The 17,211-nt window shown below is 46.3% G+C and overlaps 5 protein-coding genes across 5 annotated transcripts; 2 read left to right on the forward strand and 3 right to left on the reverse strand.

The window, feature by feature from the left end:
• Positions 1–762: 762 nt before the first annotated feature.
• Positions 763–2,912, reverse strand: GGS22DRAFT_171440 (uncharacterized protein). The gene has a single exon (XM_047962601.1). The coding sequence runs from the start codon at positions 2,362–2,364 to the stop codon at positions 1,342–1,344; it is 1,023 nt and encodes a 340-aa protein (XP_047815896.1). The 5' UTR covers positions 2,365–2,912; the 3' UTR covers positions 763–1,341.
• A 4,873-nt stretch (positions 2,913–7,785) lies between these two features.
• Positions 7,786–8,886, reverse strand: GGS22DRAFT_171454 (uncharacterized protein). Its single transcript, XM_047962602.1, has one exon. The coding sequence runs from the start codon at positions 8,166–8,168 to the stop codon at positions 7,899–7,901; it is 270 nt and encodes an 89-aa protein (XP_047815897.1). The 5' UTR covers positions 8,169–8,886; the 3' UTR covers positions 7,786–7,898.
• Positions 8,878–11,893, forward strand: GGS22DRAFT_171457 (amidase). The gene is made up of 8 exons (XM_047962603.1): positions 8,878–9,381; positions 9,491–10,333; positions 10,392–10,439; positions 10,535–10,739; positions 10,793–10,867; positions 10,925–11,059; positions 11,140–11,475; positions 11,645–11,893. Exons 1-7 carry the CDS (start codon positions 9,097–9,099, stop codon positions 11,313–11,315), a joined length of 1,767 nt encoding a protein of 588 aa, XP_047815898.1. The 5' UTR covers positions 8,878–9,096; the 3' UTR covers positions 11,316–11,475; positions 11,645–11,893.
• A 20-nt stretch (positions 11,894–11,913) lies between these two features.
• On the forward strand, positions 11,914–14,095 carry GGS22DRAFT_196221 (purine and uridine phosphorylase; the record flags this gene model as incomplete). The annotated part of the gene is made up of 3 exons (XM_047965794.1): positions 11,914–12,318; positions 12,475–13,130; positions 13,230–14,095. Exons 1-3 carry the CDS (start codon positions 11,957–11,959, stop codon positions 14,093–14,095), a joined length of 1,884 nt encoding a protein of 627 aa, XP_047815899.1. The 5' UTR covers positions 11,914–11,956.
• Positions 13,872–17,087, reverse strand: GGS22DRAFT_54224 (P-loop containing nucleoside triphosphate hydrolase protein). The gene is made up of 8 exons (XM_047967370.1): positions 15,898–17,087; positions 15,498–15,846; positions 15,239–15,433; positions 15,157–15,189; positions 14,906–15,109; positions 14,800–14,843; positions 14,519–14,750; positions 13,872–14,456 (listed from the first exon to the last, which is right to left on the reverse strand). The coding sequence occupies exons 1-8, from the start codon at positions 17,035–17,037 to the stop codon at positions 14,266–14,268; spliced, it is 2,388 nt and encodes a 795-aa protein (XP_047815900.1). The 5' UTR covers positions 17,038–17,087; the 3' UTR covers positions 13,872–14,265.
• Between the last annotated feature and the right edge of the window lie 124 nt (positions 17,088–17,211).

Below are 17,211 nucleotides of genomic sequence, written 5' to 3' on the forward strand. Positions count from 1 at the left end.
GATGGGTCTCCCGTCTGCAAGAGTCCTAGATCTGCCTAATCTAGTCCAATGTAGGGAGGCGAGGGACGGACCAATAGACGAAAGAGACGCGTATTGGATTTTTAGATGGACATCATAGTAAGGGACGGGAGAATTTCAAATTGAGTGACAAATTGACGGGAGTGCGCTGGCACGGAGAGCACGGAGATTGAATAAAGGCAGAAAATGAAAGGGTGTTCATAGTGTTCATAGTACTAAACATAGTACTAAACCCGGTCGAAGGTGAGAAGATCTACGGAACGGACGGGTACGGATCGTTGGATGGATGCCATGTTACTTGCCTTTGCAAACTTTGGAATGATATGTAAAGTGATGTTGGAAAGACAAGAGAAAAAAAGTAGGCAGGCTGGCGCAGGTAAATTAATTGTGAATGAACTGAATGGATTGAATGGACGAAATGGGACGAGATGCGAATGGAAAGTGTAAAAACTTATGGGAAGAAAAGACAAGGAGGGGCCAATCAGGCAGCAATCGGTGTGTGAGTAATAAATTTAATTGGAGTTGGGTCGAAAGAAGACTGGGGTTAATTCTGGATAGGGGAATAGGGGGGGACGTGCCCCGCGATTTGACCGCGTTTTGGCGGGGCCGTTCTTTTTTGTCTTTTTTGTCTTTTTCTTTTTCGTCTTCGTCTTTTTTAATTGATCTTTTTTTTTCTCTTCTCAATTTGGTGGGGGTACTTAGGTACCTGACCAGGGGGTTGTTAGTGAGTCATTGGCAAATACCATCGATTTGTTTGTCGCACAAGAAAACGACAACAACACCTTCATGCCGACTAGGTGAATTTTATTATGCATTGCTGATAATTCATTGGGTCATTTCCATGGATGAGCTATGTACCTAGCTAGCTACAGCTATGATCTATGGTGTGTGTGTACCTGAGTGTAATATCTCTAATGTGTCTAATGTTTCTATCTACATACAAGTAGCTACATATAAAAGGTAAAATAACAAACATCGTATTTTAACTGGGGTATTAGAACAAATATTGACCGGGGAATATGTTAAGACAAAAATTTTTCTCTTCCAATACTGTTTTCTTGATATTGCGCATTTGCGATCCCCCAAAATCCCTCAAGACCAAGGCGTGTGCCAGTTCGGTACGAGTGATATCAAATACATACAGGCTTATCAATAATACATGAAAATGGGCATTGCCGTCCGTCTATAAACAAGGAAAAAATACATCAAATCATGTAATAATCGTAGTGCCCAGGTATCATTGATCCAACGCCGTTGTCTTATCCTTTACATGCAAAATTGTAACATTTTTTGTGGGTTTTCTCGGTGTGTGCTTGTCCGGAATCAGTCCTGGTAGTATGGATCCTCGTAGAGTAGCTTCGGTCGAGGCCGTGTTTGGCTTTGAACGACAGGAGTCTGTCGCGTTGGTGCCAGGCGATTCTTCAGTCGCTGCTTTTGCGCCTCCTCTGCATCGCGTGCGAGTAGCTCTGCCGTTCGCTTCTCCCGGCGAGATTTCTCGCGCTCGAGTTCAAGTTGCTCCATAGCAGTCACTAGCTCGGTATTGGCTCGGTCGACGACTACTGAGCCTCGGCGATATCGACCGTTGGAAGCAGACTGGGATGGAACGGCAGGGCGGTTGGCGATATCCGCATTCTGGCGCTCGATCGCGGATTGAATCTTCTTTTTCTTGTCCTCGCCCTTGTGGTCATCCTCGAAGCGAACGTGGCTGTCTCGGCGGCGTCGGCGGCGCTCTTCGTCGTCGCCAGACTGAGAGCTGGATTTAGTGGAAGATCCATGTCGACGGTGGGTGCTGTGGTCCCGGTCGCGTTGCTTCTCGTTTACTACCTTGACTTCGATGATTGGTCCTCGGTAGTGCGAGGAAGTAGAGCGCTCACGCGATTCTGGGGTCCTCTCGCGTCGGCGGGATTCGCGCAAGTAGGTCGCCTCTTCGCGCGGGCTGGAAGACGGGCTGCTGCGCGACACGCTGTATCGACGGGGTGGAGTGCGCGATAGTGACGAGCCATCGACGTAGACAGTGCGGTCGCCCTTGTCGCGACGCGACTGGCGTCTGTTGAGGTCGATTACTTTTTCGCCATTGATGTAGACACCCGATCGCTCCTTGGAAGAGTGTTCCGAGTCAGACGCAGACGCCGAGTGAGAAGATAGTGGCGGTGTCGGCGGGAATTGTCCATGTGTCAATGCCTGAGGGCTCAATTGCGCGGGACGGACGTATTCGATCGGGTGCTCGAAGGTCTTCGTATGCTTGCACGGTTGGCCTGATCGCGAATTGTCGCATAGGTCATGCTTAATGTGTTTTCCCTTGTGTCCGTCCGGGTAGACGTAGGTGAATATGTTCTTGTGGCACATCGTGTCGGATGGTAACGTAGTAGTGCGGCTAATGCGCGGTGGATTAGGTTGGATAACTTGAGGTCTAGGCCGGTGCCTCTGGGGATTGCTGGTATAATGCGATCCGGGCGGCGCGGTGGCTTGAGCCAAGAGGATTTCGGTAGAAGATTGTTCACGTATATGTCTATGGTTACGAATAGTGTTGTTAATGGTGATCCTTGGGGAATAGTCCACGGCGGTGTGGTCAGTCGGCAGTGTCAGAGACGATAGAATGTATTGTGAGTTCAGCTTCTGGCTCTAGAGACATGAGGACATCTGAGTAGTATTTGTTGAGGTGAGGTGGGAAGTCGAGGGATTTGTATGCTTTGCGAAGGGAACTGTTGCCTAGTAAAGCATTTGTAAAGTCCGAACTATAATGTAATTCGGAACAGAAGATAGAATGAGTCTGGTTGTGAAGATATGTAAAGGTGAGACTAAGAGGAATGGTGGATGGGATGCAGGGTCGGTGCCTTATAAGTACGGAGTATCGAAAGGTGATCTGTCAAGGACTTTTTGTAGTTTTTTTCCCTCTTGTGGTGTACCTGGTGTACCTAATAAGAATTCGAGCAGGGGTTCACACAGCGGCCCTCCCTTTACCCATGTTCGTCCTTGGTATCCTTGGTGTCCAGGATGTCCAGGGTGCCTGCGCGGTGCGCACCCAGGGCCGATGAATCATTTCTCCCGTCGGTAGAACAACTAGAAAGGAATGGTCTGTTTCCCAACGGAGCCAATAATGCTCACAGCCTAGAGGCGGAGCTTGGCTAAGAAAGACGGGTGACCGTACTGGGGTGTAGGTGAATGCACCCATGTACACTACTGTAGGTCCTTATGGGAGGGTACCTAGCTGACATATGGCTGAGTGTGTGTACCAAGTAGCTAAGAGGATAGCTTCACACCCTTTAGCATATCCATATGTAGGCAGGTACATATGTACCTATGTAGTGGTAGCTTTGGATTGCCCATCTCAGCCACTCGCTAGACTTCATCGTGCTGGACTCGAAACGGCAACGTGGGTAGAGGCAACCCAGCAGGCCGGCGATGCGCGATCTCTTAGCGCTTGTCCTTCTATAAGGCTGAGAAGCTAAGAAATTGTCGCCGGTACGCTAGATCTCAGTACCAACTGGTTAAATTAAGCAAATAGAATGACGATGTAGAAAAATCTAGAAGACCTGGCGCGAGATGAGACGGAGGATGGGGGGAGTGATTCTAACAGGACGACCAGGACGGCCAGGGCTGCCAGGACGACGTAAGGAGGTACATAGGTAGATACCGGAAAAGAACATTGGGACATTTACAGTAGTCAAAAAGTCTTGTCTCACTTCCTCTCTGCTCATTCCACGTAATGTAATGCAATGTGTGCGATACTGGGAGAACGAGGAGGGTTGGTTGGTGGGTACCTGTTACCAATGCGAACAGCTATGACTTGCAGAGGTTTGCACCCGCTATGGTGCATCTCGTTGCTTAGATCAATTGCGGCAACTCATCGTCCTCGACGTGATTTGGTGATTTTGATGGTTTAGTGTACTGATACTGGTTGCATAGACATTCACCCGTATCCCCGAAGGGGATACTGCGCTTTGATTAGCAAAATGGGCAAGAATTGCAAGACGATCCGAACATTACCCGATAGGTTATATTTGCATAAAGCCTTAGGCTTTAGTTACATCTTTAGGCTTATTAAAATAAAGCTAGTAATATATGTAACTATACAGAGTACGTATTTAAAAGGGAGTACAAGAAACTTATATGCAAACCCTACTACGTCGGAAGTACCTCGGGCTAAATTGCAATTCTTGCCCATTTTGCTAATCAAAGCGCAGTATCCCCTTCGGGGATACGGGTGAATGTCTATGCAACCAGTATCAGTAACAATGTGGAGGAAACATAGCCTTCCCGCACGCTGATGCAAGACCCCAAGGCCTAGGGTAGCTTGTCGGATCGTGGCAAGAAAATGTAGTGGATAGAGATATCCACGATGGCAGCATAGATCCTTGTACCGATCTTTACGGCGATGAGAGAGCAATGTCACACGGCCGATTTAGAAGTTCTGCCACTTTAGTACCTACTACCTAGGCTAGGTAAGTAGATAATATGAGGTACCTGTTTACAAGAGATCTAGAACTTTGCCGTTTCCCATCAGCACGTGCGTTCGTGTAAAGAATGAGTTACACGGTTAAGCAATAGCTGTCCATTTCGATGCAAAGAGAATAGTGGTTGATGAGAAAGTGTAAAAACAGTCACTCAGACCACAAGATCAACCCCTCTCCTTCTATGACAAACCGGTCAAGGCACTCCCATCACGTGTTACTGATCTGATCTATTCTAGGTTAGGTATTTCGTGCTAGAGCTGTAGGTCTTTTCATTGAATGAGTAACAAATCCCAGGCAACCTTAGGCAACGAGAAGTAATAGAAAGCTAGTACTAGGTAACTAAATACTTGGTAGAATTTTTTTTAAAAAAAAAATCAAGTTAGTAATCGGTAATTGACAATTGTTGGTAAATGGTAAGTAGTACACATTTATCTACCTACCTTCGGGTGACAAAGGGAAATTCACAGCTCAGCTCAGCTCGAAGACCTCGGTTGCATGATGAAGGATTTTCATCTCCGTATCGCTTGTCGATGCCCAATCCTCGCTTCCGGACATTTGAGAGATTTACCGCACACCCAATCTATTAATATGTACATGATGCCGATGCGCACGACTATCATACGTACGCGTTCAACACTTTCAACACACTTTCATCGATCTCAACTCACCGAAAATAAATACTACAATAGTTTAGACATACATACATCGTACATATGTAGTTGTGCGAAACCATCTCGGCTCTTCGGATTTGCTGGTAGCTGCACAAGGGCTAAGGAGCCAAATAGCGAGTGTGGATGACGCGCCAGATCACTCGTATCACTATCATTAGATTCGCGCTGCGTCAGCATTTCCACGTTAGAGATTTGAAACCTCACTACACGATACAAGATACAAGAGCAACTTTGATGGTTAGAATTGAAAGTGCTGACGGCATCTGTGCCACAGTCAACGGCCACACGACCTACGGGCCTCCACGCCCATCTGTAACAATTAATAATCCACAAAAACACTGGAGGAATCGGCGAAGGATTCGTGGCCCTAATCAAACCCGAGAGGCAACCGGCTGTAGCTAAAAGTGCAAAAATCGATCTACTTATCTTCTTCACGACAAGTTTATGATGACAACATCATGATTTGGGTGGGAAAGACGGAACCTTTCCCGCATGGGTCAAAACCGACATTGAACCCTTGAACAGAAAAAAAAAAATCGTGAGTTCCAAGATTCAGCCCTACACTAGCAGACTAGGCAGATTTCTCCCTTCGGCCTCTCAGAAGCTTCAGGGAGTCCTTAAAGATTAAAAATCGAAACACCCACTCCTCGCGTTTAATTGATGAGGCTGAGCGTGGCTGAGTATACGTAGGTCGCATACATGTGGCCAACCAACATGAAGAACATAAGATACATCTTGCCTATTCCGTACAGTCTCCGCAAATGCCCGCACCGGTTTATCGGCTAGGATTGCTATGGGATGAGACATGAGCGGGCCGAGTCCGACTTCTTCATCACCGTTGGCGGCTCTTAAAATGCCTACGTAATGATTGATAGAACAATCAATTTCGAGTCTTATGAGATGGCTTGATCGTGTAGCCAGTATCACGAATGAGCGCGCAGCAATCTAGACATAATGTTTACATGTACGATTCCCACTTGCAGACGCCACCTCGACCCAGACTGGTCTAGGAAAGTGCAATAATTTCCCTGCTAAGTTCGGCCCCCAACATTCTACCTACTACCTACTACCTAGTACTAACTAATAACGCAGCAGAGAAGACTTTCGTCGCGGGATGGTGATCCTGCACAGTTCACTGCAAGCCATTTAGCGTAATGCGCAGCTCCGATCTTTTAAACTGTCGCCACCTCCGAATAAGTACAATAAGGGTTACTCGAACAAGCTGTCAGGCCGTGTGGCTTAACACTTGGCTATCTCTGTGCATATAGCATGTAGAGTATCACGACATACATCCATAATAGCGGTGAGATCGTGGGATATCAGAAAACGATGTAGAATCGGCGATTGACAACGCATACCTGTATGTAAGGTAGGTAGGTAATCTCACAATCTATCTCGCGCGTGCGGACTGATCTCCGAAGGGGGAGGTATAGCGTGGTGGCGTCATTCAAGGCAGACAACTAGGCAACCTTAGGAGGCCTTATTTGACATTCAACTACCTATGAATTATCGTAAGTTAATTCATACCTGCCTACTTTCTCAGTAACTCTAGACAGGGATCGACTTCCAAGGTTCCGAATGATCAGTTTTTACCCCTAAACCAATTCCTCTTAACCTCAAACCAAGATTGAACACATGACAGTTGCTTAAAACAGCTTAACACTGTCCTGAATGTACAACATCATGTGGTACAAAAATCATCATTGTGGTTTATTCGCTCTTTACGGTTAATGTTTTGATCTACAGCCAATCCTCATAGGAGTGAGACGGCAATGCAAGACGCACGACGAGTCGACCAGTATTAGACACTAGATATGTGAGTCAATTGCGGCAAAGCTTTCCCCAGATCTAATGTTCGTATTTTCCCTCGGCTATGGGCTACTACGTGTGATTGACCAATGGCTCATACCTTGAATTGAAAAAATTGCAGAGCCTGCTTGACGTCAACGCGAACCCTACCAATGAGCCTCAGTCTAGACCCTTAGCCATTCGTTACCCCTCTCCATTCAAAACAGTCCCTGAGATCGATGAACGGTCATTCGTACGGGTCATGAGTCACTGTCCTGTATTATATCTTTATCTCATTCTATTATGCTCAATCGCATATCGTTCTTCATATGGACAAGTCGGGGGAATGGAAGAAGTTGACTACGGCCTATAGCAAAGACACACGTTGCCAATAGGTTACCATTGAAACACTCACTTCCGTGGAGGTCTATTAACAATGGCTGTTGTCGGCTCACTGAAGCTACCTATATATCATTATCCGAGCTGCTTCCTTGCTGTTTACTACCTAGCAGCCTTCAAATCTTGCATGTCCGGCTTCCAACGTGTCCATCTACAATAGTACAGAGATACTTATAACTACTGGCCTTCAATGTTCTTAATCAATGCATACGGACAGGCCGTCCTCGGAAAGGTTTACAATGCTACATAACATTCATTTTAACTCTTAATACAGAGATTATGCTTTGCTGTTATGTCTTGCATCTTTGATATGACGTTACTTGTGAGGCTATCTCAACGTTGAGCCCCCACGAGCAGGGCATGCTGACACATATCCTATTTAAACGTCAACATGGCAGACATTTATTTGTGCAACGTGAATAAAAATGTGTATCGAAGGTGTCCAGTCGTATTTACCTTATCTATTTTCCCCTCCGTGCGTGTCGTCCACCTATAGGGCAACAACGTTATTGGGCAATTACCAACACAGCCCGCCCTCCACTGTATCCCGACGGACCGAACCTTAGATTCAATGACAGGCTTTGCCATACTTCCTGAGGCGCAAATAGTTGTACGGGAGAGGTGCCAAGAAGCCAGCCGACATGGCGATCACCGCTGCAGACCAGAAAGCTGGAGAATCGAACGCGACGGCCCCGCCAGTCAGGTGGTAGTCGACCACGTTCTGTGCTGCCTCCATGGTGAGCATGGAAATTAAACTCATCCCTGCTGCGGTTTTCGCTGCGGATGGCCAAGACAGCCCGTCGCGGCCGAGACGGAGCAGAATCGTCTCAAGGGCCATCGACGTCGTGAGACCGCAAGCCACTTAATAAGGGGGGTCAGCATGCACGTCCTGCGGAGCCCTTTGGGGGCTGTTCGAATGACGTACTTACTCGCAACGCCCATAATCGTCCCTGCCCCTAGCTCGGGCAAGTAAATTTGAAGAAACCACATGGCGGAAAAATCGCCACTGGTGCAGCCGATTAGACATCGGACGGTGTTGATGGAAGCTCGTCGCCATGTCGAGGATGATGACCAAAACGAGATCGACGAAGGCGACGGAGGATTAGATCCGCATACGCGCGTCTTCGTCTTGCTAGAAGTAGGTAAGTCGGACTTGCAGGAATAAGAACGCAACCGGGTGTTGGTAATAATTCTTGTTGACTGTGTGAGCAGTGGCAAGGCTCTGGCACGAAACGATGCCGGCGTGCCGAAGCTCAGAACCCTGGCTCCGAATTCTGCAGGCCGGGAATGTCTCGGAGTTGATCTTAGCAAGGCTGGGAGACCTAGTTGATAAATCTTTTTCATCATGGGGTTCTGTGATATTTTACGCATGCATTAAGAAAAAGAAGACCTGTTCTGACATTAGGTATTGTAGGTGCATGGCAGATAGAATCCAGATAATCCTGATAGTATGCGGGTCCACTGTACCGTCAAATGCGGTATGGTTCCCAGCCAGCCCCTGAACAACACGACACATGGGATATTGTTTCCCAATATTTACATAGAAAGTAAAATGCACTTGCTAAATTAATTGGAGAAATACTGTTTTTTTTTCGTTTAGAATCAAAATCCCATAACGAGGGGTAGAAGGTACATAGTGGGTAGCACTTCTGGCTGAAAGACGTTAGACAACGACCGTCGGGTTTAAGAAAAAACCATGTCTTCTTCACCTCCGCATTCCGGGTTCTCGGCAATACCGACATCTCGAAATCTTACGCACCGAAATAATGGGTTCTGATACTGAGTCCTGGAAGGCAAAAGCGGCAGCTAAAAGGGCCAATACTCTTGCTAAGATCTATCCACAATGGAGGCTAAGCCCGGGAGACATCGAGAGAGCTTCGACACAACGGGATCTTACTGGACCGTTCATCCAACAATTTCTCGACCATGGGGATATATCAATCGTATCGATGGATAGCCTGCCTATCGTCAATGCTATCAAACAAGGGAGCCTTACTAGTCTCCAGGTAGCCACTGCGTTCTGCAAAGCTGCTGCGGTTGCACATCAGATTGTAAGCTCGTCTCTTGATTGGTAGTGTTTCATATGCAAGCCGTGAAAATACCTACCGTGTCTTATTTTCATTTGCTTGTCTAGCCGAATGCTGAGTTATATCTACATAGGGAAATTGCTTGCATGAAATATTCTTTGACGAAGCATTGGAACGTGCTAAAGAACTTGATGAGCACTACAAGAAACACGGGGCGACGATTGGTCCGCTCCATGGTCTACCAGTGAGCTTGAAGGATCAATTTCATGTAAAGGGGCTTGATACTACAGCTGGGTATGTGGGTTATATCGGAAGCAACTTGGGTGTCAAGGACCCCAGCCGAGCTCACCAAGTGGAGAGTCAGATTACTGCTGAATTGCGGTCGCTGGGTGCCGTTCTCTATTGCAAAACAAGTGTTCCGCAGACGCTCTTCTATACAGAGACCCAGAATCATATAATCGGCGAGACCCTCAATCCACATAATCAGAATCTTACCTGTGGCGGTTCGTCTGGGGGCGAGGGTGCGTTGCTAGCCCTGAGAGGTAGTACACTAGGCGTCGGTGCTGATATAGGAGGATCCGTGCGAATTCCCGCCGCGTATAACGGAGTCTTCGGCATCAAGCCAACACCCGAGAGGTTCTCATGTCGAGATGTCGCGACTAGCAATGCTGGACAAACCACCTATCCGATGGCAGTCGGGTTTCTAAGCACATCAATCGACGGCATAGGACTGATGCTGAAGTCCATCCTGTCAACGCAGCCCTGGCTTCAGGATCCTACTGTCGTTCCTATTCCCTTTCGCCAAGACGTTGTCGATGAATACCTCCAGAGAACGAATGCCGATGGCACAGCTAAACAAGGTCAGAGGCCGTTGAAGCTAGGTATCCTATGGACTGATGGAGTCGTGCATCCTCATCCCCCGGTTACTCGTAGTCTGCATATGGTCGTAGATGCCGTCGAAAAGGCCGGGCATAAGGTATGCTCGTTGGTCTCTACTAGGTACGTTGATGATATCTGAACTGAGAAGTAACTAGGTCATCGACTGGGTGCCACCTTCACACGAGAAAGCAACGAAAATTCACGTAAGAATCTTCATTTCGTTCATGCAATACTTACCTTCATACTGAACCCCTAGCACGCTCTCTTTTACCTCATGGCTGACATGTTCGCGGCCTAGCTTTCTATTATAAGGGCAGACGGAGCTGGACATGTCCACAGAGATCTGAAGCTGTCCGGAGAGCCTCTGATTCCCGCTCTCGACAACCGCGGCATGAACCTTCGACCACCAATGGACCTGCTGAAATTCCAAGATCTCGCTAGCCAGGGGCTCGACTTCGAAGCGCAATATTCGGAATACTGGAATTCTACCGCGAAAGATGACGGTGAGTCAATAAGGTCTACGAGCGGCGATACTGCATACTCAATGCTCCCTTAGGCCAAATCGTCGACGCGGTGATAATGCCTGTTGCGCCCCATGCGGCAAACATTCCCGGAAAACTCTATCATATCGGTTCGTGTAGACGCATGCGACAGTCGACTTTCTTGTATTTATGCTGACATGAGTTAGACTACACCGAAGCACTCAATTTGCTGAACTACAGCGTAGCCGTGATTCCCGTCACGAAAGTCGACAAGGTCCAAGATCCGGTTAACGATGATTATCGGCCTCTGAATAAAAAGGACGAGAAGAATTGGAAAGCCTGTAAGTCGCATCAGTAGTTTCGACCGTGAATCCTTCCGTTATATACCTATTGTAGAGTCAGAATATTGATTGTATCTTAGACGACCCGGAAACGTATCACGGAGGCCCGGTAGGTGTGCAGATAGTAGCCAGGAAATTCGAAGAGGAAAAAGTCTGGGCCATTGCCAAGATCGTATATGCAGCGCTCCAGAAGGTGGAAGATGCTGGATCGAACTCTCAAAGCGCCTCTGACGTCAAAATTCCTGCGCGACTTTAGTATTACGAGACTGAGATATCAAATAAATGGATAAGTTACGCCCACGGGATCGTTGTAAATATTGGGATCCCTTCGGCACATTTCATGATTCTTCGTCGTCGTACACTTCCTGCAGTTGGTATTTTGAGGTGAGAATGTTATTTCATCGTAACAATTGACTCCTATTTGTTGTTTATCAGTAATCTGTCGCTTTTTTTTCTTAAAAATAAAAAATAGCGAGAAATGCCCAGTGCGTCAAGATTGTGACGCGTCGGACTTGCTTACGTCCGAGGTGTCGCACGAATAGAATCCAGCTGGTGTTGGAATATTATTGGGTGGCCAGAGACTTACGCCCCATACCTATGGCATATGTGCTCCAAGGAGCCATAACCTGCGTTTATTTCAACAAAGGCCACAGGCAGCTGTCGCTAAAAATGTGGCATCTATCTCCGGTCTGATACCCGACACTGACACCTAGCTTCTTCAAATGGAGGACCGTAATCAGTTCTGTCAATATTAATTCGCATCGCATTGGATCTTTTCCCCGCATCATCTCGAAGAGCATTATTCCGTGGGGTTTCTATTGGCTTCAGGTACATAACTGAATCAGATCTGCGGCGTGAAGGACGTCAGCCTTGTTAGTCCCACGCGCACCTATCATCATGCGACCAAGGGATCGCGGCGATTTCAAAATATCGATTATATGTGCTCTTCCTCTAGAAGCTCAAGCCGTCGATGCTATATTTGATGAGGAATATGAGGGGTTTGGTAAGCAGGCCAGAGATATGAATGCCTATACTACTGGTAGGATAGGTAAACATAATGTAGTCCTAGCACATATGCCCGGGATGGGGAAAAGTATGGCTTCCAGTGCAGCCGCAAGTTTGCGATCTAGTTTCATAGGAATCGAAATCGCGCTCGTCGTTGGTATCTGTGGAGGGGTCCCTTGCAGCCCCCATAGGGAAATCCTTCTTGGAGATGTTATCATCAGCGACGCAATTATCCAACACGACTTTGGTAGACAGTGTTGAAATAGACGCAGGTTATGAGAGTAATGTTCGTTAGATTAGAAGGAAGAACTCCTTAGGGTAAGTAGTGGTACGTAGATAATACATATATGCCATAGGTATGGGGCGTAAGTCTCCAGCCACCTGATTTCAGCCACCCGATATTCCAACAGACAGTACCCCGATGGTTTCGAGTTGAAGGATTCTATCAAAGACAGCCTTGGGCGACCGAATAAAGAGATACGAGCCCTGCTCTCTAAGCTAGAAATTCCTCGACACCTGCAAAAACTTGGGAGAGAGACCTCTCAACACCTTGAGATCCTTCAAAGAAAACTCGGTGGGGAATTTCGGTATCCAGGTGCTAACCAAGACATATTGTTTGAGTCAACCTACCGCCATAAACACTATCGCAAACTTGACAAAGACCAGTGCGAAATTTGTGACAGATGCGAATCTAAAACAGACCCCATCTGTGGAACGGCATTGGAGTCCTCTTGCCGAGATCTTGGATGTGAGGGAAATCTGGTATACCGTAAACGGCTTTCCGCGACAGACCCCCAGCTAGTAATTCACATTGGTACAGTCGCATCGGGTGATAAGGTGATGAAATCTGGGGAAGATCGCGATGAAATTGCAAAGAAATATCGTGTCATCGGCTTTGAGATGGAAGGTGCCGGAGTTTGGGACAACTTGCCTTGCATTGTGATTAAGGGGGTTTGTGACTACGCAGATAGTCACAAGAATAAGACATGGCAATATTATGCTGCTATAACTGCTGCTTCTTGCACGAAAGCGTTCCTGGAAGAGTGGGCTGCAGTGACCCAAGAATGTTGGTAAATTTTCTATATCTGCCAACATTCCCCCACAAGCAAATTCTAACCCCGATTTGATGTAGACCACGACCATAGCTCTTATGCGATACCACGAGACGCAGAGGACGTTGGAAGAAAGGGACAACAGGATATGATCTCGTTGCAGAACACTAGGCCAACTACGATGTCGCATATCGGCGAGAAGAAACACTACCACGCAGCAGAATTACGGTCATTGGGATCGGAGATGAACTACACTTTTTCTCAGGCGCAGTCATTGTCGGACTCAAACGTCTTGCTTACAGATACCTCCATGAACAGCCAAGTCCTTATTCGGTTGAAAAAATGGTGGAGTAACCCAAACTCAGAACTTCTCTGGATTCAAGAGCAAGCCAAACCCAGTAGCCAATCTTCAACAAGCAAAGGGATCTTGGACCTGGCTCGGAAAGCCAATATACCAACCGCGGCTTGGCAGTACAGTCGCGGAATTGATTTGGGGAATGATGGTGCCAGTTGCGTTATCCTCAACCAAATGCTGTTCTCGTTAATCCAGCAAATATTACAAAATCTTCCATCTGAATTTCAAAGTCCGGCGGATTTTAACATCGAACGTTTCAGGAAGCTGGACGGCAGCCGCGAATCTATTGAAATTTCCATAAATCTCATACAGGATCTCATTCAAATCGGTGACCAACCATTGATGGTTATAATTGAAGGGTTACAGATGATAGATCGAGGAAAAGACCCGCATGCCGAAAGTGGTCTGCGGGCTCTCTTAAAACTTTTGCAAGAGCCACAAAATGGTCTCGGTACCGAGGGAAGGCCAGTTAAGACGTTGTTAATCACCCCGGGACAAACGAAACTCTTGATTAGTGAGGTGAAGATAGCTAATCGGTGTGAAGCATCACATTCTCGCGTTGACAGAGAGGGTCTCCGATCGTCATTATTCGCAAAGGAGCTGCTTGGTTATAGACAGCGATAAGTATTCATTACAATAGGCTTGAAGGAGCGTGTTATTATCAGGTAGCCAGACCATATTGAGGGTATATTAATCTTTATGAAATCGTAAGAAAGAAATCAACTTCTTGAGTTGTGCCAACTGAAAAGGGTTGGAAGTTATTTTCTCCCTTGGTCTCACTCGGGCTCATCCGTTCATAGATCATTCCGATCACCCTTTTCTAGAGCTCGTTCATGTTCCGACGCCATTCTGATGCTGTTGATATATTCTGCGAATCTCTGCCTTCTTGATGCGACTTGCTTGATATCATCTACTGCCACTTCTACCGATTCTTTATCTTTGAAAGCTGCGCGATCATTCGCAAGGGCCACAGCAGTTTGTAATGCTGTGGCTGCTATTTAGCAAGACTATTCGATATCCACTTACAGATATGAAAGGATAACTTACCATTGCGAATCTCACGGCCGTTCATATCCATTGACTCTACAGTTCCTTCTTCTTCGATATAATGCCGAGCCTCCCACGATACCGACAAGTCCCCCTTTTTATCTTCGTTGATCTTACTGAAAAACCGCAACCATATCTTCCGCTGGGACTCGGTACTAAGCTTCTTATACGTGATAGCAACTTGTATTCTAGACAAGAACCCATCATCAAGATGCCCAACACGGTTTGTTGTCTATAAGATATGAGAATTGATAACCAATGGGGAATTGAGCTAGACTCACTAAAAAGAGCATTCCATTATAGTATTCCATGCATCGAAGAAATACTGAATATCAATTAGTATTAGCATTGAAACGAGACTAAAATTTAGAGCATGAAAAAGCTCACCTGATACCAAACTATTCCGCGCTAGATCAGACAGCCCCCTTTTCTCCAAGAAGACATCAGCTTCATCGATGAGCAAGACAGCTTCCCATCTAGTTGCTAGGTTGAACCAATCTGAAAGGCGTGATTCCATCTGTTCTTCCTTTGTCCCAATATCGCCAACCGTCAAAGATAATAGAGGGCGACAAGTATATTCAGAGATGCATTCTAGTAAAGTTAGAAGATATTTACTATAAAAATTGAGGTTGACTTACCAACAGTAAATGTCTTTCCTGTACCTGGTGGACCTGAAAGTGTTAGGAGTGTGAATTGGGGTGATGAATAGACTTAGCTTACCGTGCAAGAGCAGTATCAGGCCCTCCCCCTTTCCATGAATGAAGTCGGAGAATAATGGACTTGCTTTTGAATTGATGTGCTTTCGCGTGACAGCTGTGAGGACCCGACGATCTTCATCGGGAATTATCAAGTTTTTCAAAGCATCGTCTTTCTTTTTTCGGTCGATCTCGTGAGCACTTTCGAGATCAAATATCACTTCTGGAATTAATACAACTTCTTTTCCTTATGGGGGACTTCTAAAAGGGATAATTATACTTACTCCACAACTTATGCCTTAGGGCGAACCCCCTCAAATGCGTTGGGAGAAGAGATTTTTGGTGTGCACTCAATTCTGCAGAGTTGGGATCTTTCGTCTGGGATATTTCCAACCGTTTCCAATCAGCGATTGAATCGTATGCATCACTGTTTGAAATCTCTGGTTTTCTGATATCGCGGGCATCTAAATCTTGATCGATATCACTGGCTGGGTCGTCGCTTAACATGGATTCATTCCCGGAAGACTCGTCAGAGTCAGCACCGGATCTCTTTTTTTTCTGGGGGCGTGTGTTGGACTTTGAAATTTCAGTCTTCCATGATTCAGGATCGACTATGATTTCACCGTCATATTTCTTTCATGAAGGTCAATAAGTTAGACACATCTGTGAGCAAGATTGGCTTACTTGTTTGAATCCAGTTCGGCCAATTCCATCACCGGAATATCTCAAATGGTGAGGGATGACCCGCATAATATCATGGTAACGTTGACCTCGTGATGCCAATAATGCGTGTCTTTCGTCTGCGCTATCGATAAATTTCCTAGGAACAAGATCGAGAGACGTAATCTTTCGTTCACCACCGAAGTAACCGAGTGTAAAAGTTTTGTTCCTACGAACAAATCGTCCCCCATCATATGATACATACCAAGCGGTGACCGAAAAATCGACGAAGACCAAAGGATTTGATGTGTTACGGACTATAAAAGCACGCCATTCTCCCTTGACGCTGCTGTAACAAATACTGCCTGGTTTGTAAAGAATCCAAAGACGTTCCCAAGTAGTTACCCCTCTCCGATGTCTTTCTTCCTCCGGTTGAATAGTATTAACGTAGTGCGGCTCTAGCCAGTCGACGAGAACGGTGAGATCATGGATAATCTCGTCCTTTATCGGATGTTTTATACCGTTGTTTGTGTGAGTTTCTCTGAGATTCTTCAAGTCATGATAGTAATGCAAGAGCACTGCATACGGCTTTGAGACATAGATGACATCCCCTTGCAACAGTTGAAAAGGGTAATATTTAATAAGATCCCGCATTGCCTTTACAAGGTGAGGGGAGTGTATATTAAGTCCGGTGACATTGATCGAAGTTGTTTTGAAGTCGTCATCTGGATATCTTAGCGGCAGACCGGATCGATGTCCGCTGAGAAAAGGATTGGGCGGTGTCTGTGTAGGCCTATATCTGTTGGATCGGTATTTTATAGGTATTGATCCCATAATGGGTGGTGGTGGTGGTGCCCTGTGGATGATTGTATTACCACCACCACCTTTACTAGACACACCATTTGCTGTGATTGAAACGCTGATAACACATCGCGGCTTCTTTGGAGGAGGTTTGTAAATTTCCGTAGCTGGGCATGGATCCTCTTCACACTCATACCTTCCTGAGCCATTTTCATAATGCCAAGTTACATCATATATAATATCCAAAGCCCCTGAAGATATTTCTCCGTTTGGTTCTTTGTACTCAGCTACAGTATCAAAATATTCGTCAGTATCCGATGAATCGGAATCGATGACCGGCGTCGCGAATCGTACCGAGGCCATAAATATTAGAGGGAGAAAAAAAAGACACTGCCTTGCAAACTTGAAAGGGGTGATGATTGGTAATGCTGTAATTGTGTAAATGGTAGGACTAGGTCACTCCTGTATGTACCCCGCTCGACGTGGTGTGGCTTGAGGGGTCACCCAAAGATTTTACACCCCAGGTTGCACTGCCTC

This window comes from Annulohypoxylon maeteangense (assembly GCF_022496945.1).
Source record: "Annulohypoxylon maeteangense strain CBS 123835 unplaced genomic scaffold GGS22scaffold_17, whole genome shotgun sequence".
Taxonomy (NCBI): domain Eukaryota; kingdom Fungi; phylum Ascomycota; class Sordariomycetes; order Xylariales; family Hypoxylaceae; genus Annulohypoxylon; species Annulohypoxylon maeteangense.

Coding starts and splice junctions, on each gene's coding strand:
- GGS22DRAFT_171440 (XM_047962601.1), bottom strand. CDS start 2,364: ATGTGCCACAAGAACATATTCACCTACGTCTACCCGGACGGACACAAG.
- GGS22DRAFT_171454 (XM_047962602.1), bottom strand. CDS start 8,168: ATGGCCCTTGAGACGATTCTGCTCCGTCTCGGCCGCGACGGGCTGTCT.
- GGS22DRAFT_171457 (XM_047962603.1), top strand. CDS start 9,097: ATGGGTTCTGATACTGAGTCCTGGAAGGCAAAAGCGGCAGCTAAAAGG. Junction 9,382..9,490: donor CTGCGGTTGCACATCAGATT/GTAAGCTCGTCT, acceptor ATATCTACATAG/GGAAATTGCTTGCATGAAAT. Junction 11,060..11,139: donor CGAGAAGAATTGGAAAGCCT/GTAAGTCGCATC, acceptor ATTGTATCTTAG/ACGACCCGGAAACGTATCAC.
- GGS22DRAFT_54224 (XM_047967370.1), bottom strand. CDS start 17,037: ATGGCCTCGGTACGATTCGCGACGCCGGTCATCGATTCCGATTCATCG. Junction 15,190..15,238: donor CCTGATACTGCTCTTGCACG/GTAAGCTAAGTC, acceptor TAACACTTTCAG/GTCCACCAGGTACAGGAAAG. Junction 14,844..14,905: donor GCGGAATAGTTTGGTATCAG/GTGAGCTTTTTC, acceptor ATTGATATTCAG/TATTTCTTCGATGCATGGAA.